Raw genomic sequence first — 9,299 nt, forward strand, 5'->3', positions numbered from 1 at the left:
GTAAGGTTTCTCAAGGTAGAGTCATAAAAAAAATATGACTCTATTAGTTGTATTCTCAAACTCCTAGGATATACTTACGCTTTGCCATCCCCGAGAGTGGAGTGGTGTCAACGGTCAGGTTTCCTACAACAAGATGCAGTCTTTTGGTTGGTGTTGGTCTCAACAACTTTACTTTTGATTTTGCTTTTGGGTTTTTGCAAGCTTTAGTTCTCATCTCTCGGTCTATCTCGAGTTTTTCGGTTAAGTTGGCAATTCCTGGTCCATAATGAAGTTTCGGTAGGTTTCTCTTGGTTTTCCCAACGCCTAAGTCAATGGTGTTATGCAATTGGTGGTCTTCTTCACGACTCCATTTCTTGGTCCTCAGCAAAGTTACACAGGGTTGCTAGTTTGCTGTAAGTGTGTTTGCTTGTTTTTAGTTATTTTTAGCTCTTAGGTTGTAATTTGCTCCTTGTTTATGAAGTTCTCATTGTAAAAAAAAAAAAAAAAAAAAAAAAAAAAAAAAAAAAAAAAAAAAACCTGAACCAAAGAACTTTTCTATACATCAAATATAAGAGGTTTTTTCTATAACTATATAATACTACCTTTGTTTTTTTTTTTTTTGACACATTTTGACTTAAATACTATTAACACACTTTTCTTTGACCATTTTGTAATTTATACGTAATGAAAATAATAGTCATATGAGATTTGATAGATTCCATATATTTTCAAAGTATCAACTTTTTTTTTATTTTGCTTATTAGTAATTAAAAATATTAATGATTGAATTTGTGCATTGACAAACATGACTAACCTAACGTATCAACGACAAAGAAACGGAGGAAATAATTATGCTACCTCCGTTTCATATTATTTGCAACGATTTGACATGAAGTAAAAAGGAAAGATGTCTAATCGTTGCAAATAATATGAAATGGAGGTAGTATTCATCTTACACTTAAAGTTTTTGCCATAGAATCATTTCTCATGTGATGATCTTTACAAATGTGCCTTGATGATTAAACTATTTTTTGCCTTGATGATCAAAGTGTTAAATCAAAATATTGTATCGAGTGAACATAGAACACTTTAATTTTTTTTTCAAGGAAACAAAAAAAAAATTAAATAAAAAAATTAAAAAAACATACTCGTAAGAAATTAGGGAGTTAATTAAAAGATAGTTTAATCTAAATTTTTGCTTTTTGTGGGTGATTAAAAAAAACGAAAAAATAGAAGAAGGTTTGATGAAAATAAGGGGTTTAGCCTTGAAGGGGTTAAAAATACCGAGAAATTCCAAGTTTCTCAACATGAGAAAACAACCTATGTTTTGCTTTAAAAAAAAGAAACAACCTATGTTTCTCAAACTGCAAAAACGTAAATAAAAACACCTTTTTTTCCTGTTTATCGGCAAAACCGCTACTTATAAACCGCTAATTAAAGTAACGGTTTTTGCCTATAGAGATTTTACCTGTAATTTTACAAATATAACTTATCGAGAAACAAATTTGTTCCTCACGTTGATTAACATTAATCCTTACCAACACAATTTATTGCCACTTTTCATTTTTTTTGTGAATCAATGAGATCAACTCGGTGACCCTAGTAATTCGTAAGCAGCAAAGCTAGAGTAGAAGAGAATATGGGTCAATCTCAAAGTCACACTTCCGCCCCCGCCATTGATGACACCTCAAAGGCCCCACCTTCTTCCATAGAATCTCTAATTGCAGGTCTATTTCCTTCCAATCTTCTTTTGGTGTTTCGTTCAACTTTTTTTATCAACTTTTTATGATTAATTTGATTTCACTTTTTCTCTGCAAATTACCCTCCTTAGTTTATTATTGATTTTCTGTTAAATGTAACCATTGATTAGAATCGAGAAATTTCGATAGTAACATTCTAGGGAGTTTGATTGATAATAATAATAATCATCTAGGAATCGGTCTTGACTGATAAAGTTTGATCCTTTTTTCCACTGTTAAAGGTTGAAGATTTATCAGAGTTGATATGTCATTTTAATTACAGTATATCTTAATTTCGTCTCCATGGTTTTCGCCAGAATTTGGGCTTATATAAAATTCATGATTGTTTCACAAAAATTCCAAAATAACTGCAATGAAGTGTTTGGAACTTTTGAGTAAATTATATGTAATTTAGAGGTTAGTAATTCACAGAAGATGTATGTAGTAGAAGACTATTTCAATAACTTTTAGTGTTATAATAATGCTGTTCTTACTGTGAATTGAAATCTTCAAAAATTAGCACCAAGTGTAGGATGTTATGTTATGCTTATATAAGATGCTTTCTTGAATGTTGGAAGTTTGGGTCAGGAAATGAGGCAAAAAGACAGGGCATGGATGTATAATAGATGTGATTATGTGAATAGGCATGTTCGTTTTACTTTTGGGTTGTTATTGTCCAATGATAGAAACTGTCTGCAGTGTTGTTGGACTCTTATCTTGCTGTGTTTCTGTAAGACATTGTTGTTGGTTGGTCACTTGGTTGAAACCTCGTAACCTTTAAACCACTTGAAAGTGTTTAATTGTCTTTTGTCCTTGAATAGATGTATGAGATGGGACTATCTTTCTTTCTTGCTAGCATTGACTATAGCCTTCATTTTATGTGGATTTAGGTGAGGACTGGCTGTTTGGTGAGCTTGTTCCCACAGCATTTGGTCATGGGTTTTGGAGGAATGTAACATAGTCTTCCTCAAGGAAGTCATGTAAAACTTTCCTCGATTAAGTCATCCGTGTGGGTTGTCTTTGCAGTGGAAGAGATTCCAAAGCACTTTGATTTAAGAGATATTGTCTGAACTGATTTAGGGGTTTGAAAAGGGGAGGTCCAGTCTGTAGCTGTTGGTTCAAGAACTCCGAATTCCTCTCTTAATAGCAGCCATAGAGGGCTTCTTTAGGCCTCATCTCCACATTCAGTGTTGCTGTGTTGTCGCCCTTTTTGCTCTTAGCAAGGCTTGGTATGAATGTATGACGTGGTTATATATTATCATGACCTAGAGTTAATTTTTGTAAAAACTAATGTAAATGTAAACAGTAAAAGCAGAAATTAACCAAAATCCACCTTAGCATAAGGAAGGCCATGGAGGTAATTATTCTGTGTAACTGTGTAAGTGGCTTCTAGTTTGAAAGCTTACTTAATCACTTAGGCTATAAATCCATTGGCAAAGACATGTGCTTGACTTGCTTGGGTGTATGGTTGCATAGGGAAGGCTAGCTGTGCTGAATGCATAACCAAATAATTGACAGGAGTTGGGCATTACAGCAATATCTTGATAACGAAGAAGAAAGACAGCGACAATGATGTTTCAAGGCTATTCTTGTCTCTTGTAATACGTCAATTGATTATTACTGGAAATTCAACCTATATTTGTGCATGTTATTGCTAATGAATATATTATTAGTATTTTGAGCTTATATAATATCTTGGTGTTGCAGAGGCAGCAGCATACGGTGATAGCGAGAAAGAGGTAATTGAGCTTTACTTGAATACTTTGACTCTTTGTTATATCTTCAAGATCGTTTCTCTCCATGTTTTCTATTGTTCTTTCCTAAATGAGTTGTATGTATTACTTACAGTCTATTGATGAAAAAGCTAGAAAGGCGTTGGAATGCCCATGTATAGCTGACTTGCGAAAAGGCCCATGCGGTACTCAATTTTCGGAGGCCTTCCTCTGTTTTCTTAAGAGCACTGCTGAAGAAAAGGTGAGTGCACATGGTATAGTGGTTTGTTAGTTTCTCTATAGACTCTATTGACAGTTTTTTGCATAGTATTATGTTTGAAAGGCAATACAGTGATGTGTACCTTAGTTACATTTCTTGAAGAACCTAACTCAATTCAAGTGAAAAGTTTGATTAATTTTAACTGTTTAATGATCATTAATGTTTATGGTTGGAGGGGAGGCTATAGTGTAGATGGCGTGACTACTCATTTGAGGACTGGGAAGGAAATAATGTTCGAAAAATTGGTTAATAATCTGTAATGGAATTATCGATACACTTCATTCCTTCAAGCAATTGAGGACATATCCTTGGCTGGGTCATGATTGAATCATGCCTTTTGTTTCTCTGTTTTCAGGGCTCGGACTGTGTGCATCCATTTGTTGCATTGCAAAGCTGTATAAAAACCAATCCAAATGCATTTCCAGATGATATCGCGGGAGATGATCAAGTCAAGGAGAAGGTAGAGTCGTCTTCTAATCACAGAATAAATCCACCAAAATGGTCTTTGGAATCCCAGAGTCCTAAACCTAGACTCTAGACCTTAGAGCACTTTATTCACTCCAAATTTGCAAACATCTGATAACTGCTAAACTTGGGTTGTCTATCACTCTATCGAATTCGCATGTTTTATGAGTTAGAAGTAACAATCAGGCATGACATGGCCAGAGTTCATACATTTTTTGAAATTGTAATATATGATCAAATGCATTTACTTTTTGCGTAGCTTGTACCTCCTTATCGAGCAGAGTTATACTACTTCGTAATTGCTTTCTCTGTTTGTTGTTTGTGTTAAAGTATTATGAGTAGCTCGATTTGTAAATTGATTCTAGGCAGTGCAGCAGAACCATAATTTTCTCCAATCCAGATCGCCCTCACCCCTTACATTCCCCTCTCACACCCATACACACACAGATCCTATCTAAACAAAGCCTCAAATTTGCTCACTCTTCCATGCAGGTATAATGAGGATGAGATTATAAAGAATAAGACCGGTAAACTGGTAATGGATCCTGTAGGACTAGAGGTGGCAAACTGGCAATGGATCCTAGATCCAGATCCATCTTTTAGGACCTGGATCTCTAAATTTTGGACCCGGCGAATCTATTTTGATGGACCGTTCATATCCAATCCGAATCTAACCTATAGACCTGATTTTTTATATTTTTATTTATATTATAATGTTATTGATTAAGATTAATTATTAATTAATTTGACTTTTCTTATATAAATATACCAAGTATTTCTTTTTTCAAAAAAAATACCCTAAACTATTTATTTATTTTATTTTTTTACAATTTAAAAACTTTATTATTTATTTGTTATTTTGAAAAAATAATGGTTTAAGCATGTAGATATATTAGATGAATTTAATAAAAAATAGTTTGCTCATATTAAACTAAAAATTAAAAGATATTTTTTTAAAAAAAAAAAAAAAATACTTGCAAATTCGGATTCATGGATCCTTGTTCTAAAAACGGATTTAGATTCGAATCCAGTAGGATAAAGTACAGATTTGACCCATTGCCACCTCTATCTACGACACGAGGGATATTAAATCCTTATTCCATCAATCATCCCCACAAACAAACAAGTTGTCTATTTGAAATTAATACAAAGTAGTAATTGAAATATAAAAGGAAATGTAAGTCAATAGTCAACCCCATAAATAAAAATAAATAACTTTGTAGGTACATTAATCAATAACATAATACTAAAACAGACACCAGGAATGACACGTGTCACTTCCTGGTGCTGTATTTTCCCTCCAAAACTCCCCTCCCCTTTTAGTAAAAAAAAATCTTTTATTTTTGGAATATTTGTATAATACAACTATAATAATATTATTTCAAATTTTATATATTATCTTTACATAAAATGTATTTCTTTTTATTCATGTTCTTAATTTTTCAATACACATTTACCTAAAATATTATTCCAACTATTTTTTAATTATAGAAAGAGTGAGCCACTGGTTTAGGTACAAGATACTATCATTACCATCGGGACATTTTTTAGACGAAGTATTATTAAATTTTTCCCAAAAAGTAATAATAAATTGATTCATATAATTGATATTAAATAAATTACTTTAAAACATCACTTTATTTTTTTTTTCAAATACCTCTAATATTTTGTTTCTTAGACTAATGGAGTATTAGATATGACTGTAAAATAAATATTGTGTTCGACAACTGTATCATATCATATGTTTAATTCTAGGAAAATGTGAAATATCAATCAATTTTTTGTTATTATGTAATTAAATAAATTAATATCTTAGTAAATACAAAAAAAAAAATTATCTTTTGCTGAAACATTTGATTGATATAATAAAATTCGACATTATTAATAAGGTGCATAGTAAAAGATACGTCAGATATAGTAACAAGTGACATCTTCTTGTGTATTCCTTTTTTTCAATAAATAGTTATCACCTACAAATAAATTTTTAAGGCAATAAACAAACAATGATCAAACTACAATTATTGGATAGCTTCAAACACATTTTTATATAATAACAAAGAGCGACGATATCATGTAGAGCATCAATTCATAAATAGAAAATAAACTATTAATAATATAGTTAGTGTTGCCTAATTGTAGATTATTATTGTCTTTAATGATCCAAATAATATTTATTTCCATTGAAATTATTTTATTGGATATAAAGATAATATATTATTTGAATTTATATATTTATATGTATGTTGTGCTAATAAATTTACTGTAGATTTTATTCGATTTGTTGTTTGATTAATATTAGTTTTATCAGGAAATAAGATGCATCTATAATGTATACTACTTTTAAATATTTTCAACACAACTAATCAATAAAGGTGGGCAACAGGCCGAGTCGTGCCGTCGCGGGCCTTGCCTGGAGCCATGGCGGCGGGCCGTGCCGTGCCTCCATTTCCACCAAGCCAGCCCATTACACGGCCCACGTGCCTGGCACGTTTGAGCTTCGACTTTGTTAAATAAATTAAGTTTAATATATATATATTATTTAAATCTAAACTAACCAAAACAATTAAAGAAAGCATAATAAAAATAATTATAAAATAAAGAGAATAATAGTATCAAAGTGATAAGATGTGAACAAAGAAACGTAGGAAAGAAAACAAAACGAAACTAAAACTAAACTACGTAAAAGCTAAACTAAAAGAAAATTAACAAACTAAAACTTAATCTAAGAAACTAATAATTAAAAGCTAAAGTAAGAAAAGCACACCCCACAACCTACGTAATAACCATCCTTTTGTAAGAAAGGAAAAGGTGTTTGATTCCAGGTCAAACTACTACCCCTAAACCGACAATCATCAGCAAACAAAACCCAAAATCAGCAAGTCCAAGAAGAAAGACAGCCCAACTGTTGAAGCAGCCTAACGTGTTGCTGGACACATCCGCCCAATCGAGCCCGCCTGTCTGGCAGCGAGCTGGGCTTCTTCACGCGCGAGCTTGAGTGTTCTCCTTGGTATTGGACTTCTCTAGCTTTGAGCCCAATCTCCACTTTTGGACTTAACTTGATCATGATATTATTTTGGACTTTTTCACTTAATCGAGCCCTTAACCATCAAATTAAATTCCTCTAACTCGGTCTTGGGCTTATAACATTTGGTCATAAAATACGATCAAATTCTAATGTCTTTCTAGTGGCTCAATAAGCTCGAAAATTATCATGATTATGGAAATTTCTACAAAATAATATCAACTCTACAAAAACACTAAAAGACATATATTAGTAATAAAAATAGCTCCGTAGAGCTCAAATAAGCACAAATATGACCATGGGATGGGAAATAAAAAAAAAATATATAAAATGGACTCATCAAATTTCTATGGATTTTACGATTTTTGTAAGTAAATACATTATTGGGCTAGGATAGGACCTTGACATATTTCCCATGCTAGTTTTTCCATGCCACTTTTGTTTAGAGGAAGATGGATTATTTTTTTAATTCCCCAACCTCCTCTTCCCTTTAAGGAGAAAGTTATTTTTGGGTCAAATTAGAAAATAACACCCATAAAAGACCCCAATTTTGATAATAACACCTTCGAAAAAAAAAAAGTTTTATTATAACACCACCAAAAATCCCAAAATTTTGGTTTCATAACCCACTAACGGATTTTTGGATGGAAACCGTTAGTGGGGCCTGCCATGTACACGTGTTAGTTGTTTATTGGTTAAAAAAAACAAGAAATTTTTTTTTAAAAAAAAAAAAAAAAACCTAACCCCCTAACCCAGCCAGCCCCACCACCGGTACCACCTGCCCCAGTCGCCGCTGTCGCCGGCATCCCCTGCCCTCATATAATCCGGCGAAACCAACCCCAGCCGCCTCCGCCGCCGGCATCCCCTGCCCTCACCCCAAGCCCTTCAAACCACCGCAAAAACCACTCCGCCTCCAAAACCTTCCTCTCTAGTGCTACACGCGGCTATGCTTGCTTTTCTTTGCTCTCCCTTCCATGGGGTTCGATTTTCGAACCTTTTCTTCTTCCCCTCCGGCCACCATTCAGGGTAGCCGATAATTTTGAAACACCCTTCCTTCGTATGTCGTGCTCCTCCACAGTGAGTACACCTTAGGTTTACCCGGTCATCTACTCGCCGGAATTGTGGTCTCTCTGTTCATCCCTTTGTAGCAAAACCGCTTCTTTGTTCGTCTGAGTTTAGTAGATCTCTTCGATCTTTGTCCAGGGAATCATCAAGACCTGCTATAAATTGATATAAACGGTTTGTTGGGTCAAATGATTGTAAATCGTTTTGTCTTCTGGGCAAATCATCGGATTAGGTAATCTCCGATCAATTTCCTTCCAAATTGAGGTGAGTTTGCTGTAGTAGATCACTGGGGGTGGAGGTGATTGCAGGCTGGGAAAGAGGCGTTTTCCGGTAGGGGCTGGGCTAGGAAGGAGAAGGGAAGAGGCGGCTAGGGTTGGTTTCGCCGGATTATGTGAAGGCAGGGGATGCCCGCGACAGCGGCAGCTGGGGCAGGTAGTGCCGGTGGTGGGGTTGGATGGGTTAGAAGGTTAGATTTTTATTTATTTTTTTAAATTTTTTTTTTAAAACCAATAAACAACTGACACGTGTACATGGCAGGCCCCAGTAACGGTTTCCATCCAAAAATCCGTTAATGGGTGGTGAAACCAAAATTTTGGGATTTTTGGTGGTGTTATAATAAAACTTTTTTTTTCAAAGGTGTTATTATCAAAATCGGGGTCTTTTGTGAGTGTTATTTTCTAATTTGGCTTTATTTTTGTGTAATCAGTTGAAGACTTTGCCCCCCCCCCCCCCCCCTTTTCTTTTACCCTAACTGGTCTTATTGATCTATAACTGAAATGGGTATGAAATTTGCTTGATTAAGGACTGGTTTTGAAGTGGGGTGATTGGTTGAATTAAGATATAACCTACTTACCTTTGAATGGAATAGGAAATCCGTTGTACAAATTTCTTCATTACTTTGTTGACAACATTGTATATGTCCCTTCCTAAGCAGAAGTTGTGAATAATGTAAACATGTATTTTCTTAAAATTATTTGTTATTCCTCTATTTTTAGTGACTAGAAGCTTCGAAAGTGTCTTTGCTATAGCTGGCTAAG

The 9,299-nt window shown here is 34.1% G+C and overlaps 1 protein-coding gene across 2 annotated transcripts; it reads left to right on the forward strand.

Annotated features, from left to right (window-relative positions):
* The first annotated feature begins 1,458 nt into the window (after window positions 1–1,458).
* LOC110703751 (mitochondrial intermembrane space import and assembly protein 40 homolog) lies at window positions 1,459–4,489 on the forward strand. 2 transcript variants are annotated; one of them, XM_021881539.1, is made up of 4 exons: window positions 1,476–1,706; window positions 3,426–3,457; window positions 3,567–3,692; window positions 4,066–4,489. In XM_021881539.1, the coding sequence occupies exons 1-4, from the start codon at window positions 1,619–1,621 to the stop codon at window positions 4,246–4,248; spliced, it is 429 nt and encodes a 142-aa protein (XP_021737231.1). In that variant the 5' UTR covers window positions 1,476–1,618; the 3' UTR covers window positions 4,249–4,489. The 2 variants fall into 2 exon arrangements, 1 of the variants encoding a protein (XP_021737231.1); XR_002507770.1 differs by lacking the exon at window positions 4,066–4,489 and having other exon boundaries at window positions 1,459–1,706; window positions 2,609–3,457; window positions 3,567–3,681.
* The last annotated feature ends 4,810 nt before the right edge of the window (window positions 4,490–9,299 follow it).

Source organism: Chenopodium quinoa, unplaced genomic scaffold (assembly GCF_001683475.1).
Source record: "Chenopodium quinoa cultivar QQ74 unplaced genomic scaffold, ASM168347v1, whole genome shotgun sequence".
NCBI classification, from domain to species: domain Eukaryota; kingdom Viridiplantae; phylum Streptophyta; class Magnoliopsida; order Caryophyllales; family Amaranthaceae; genus Chenopodium; species Chenopodium quinoa.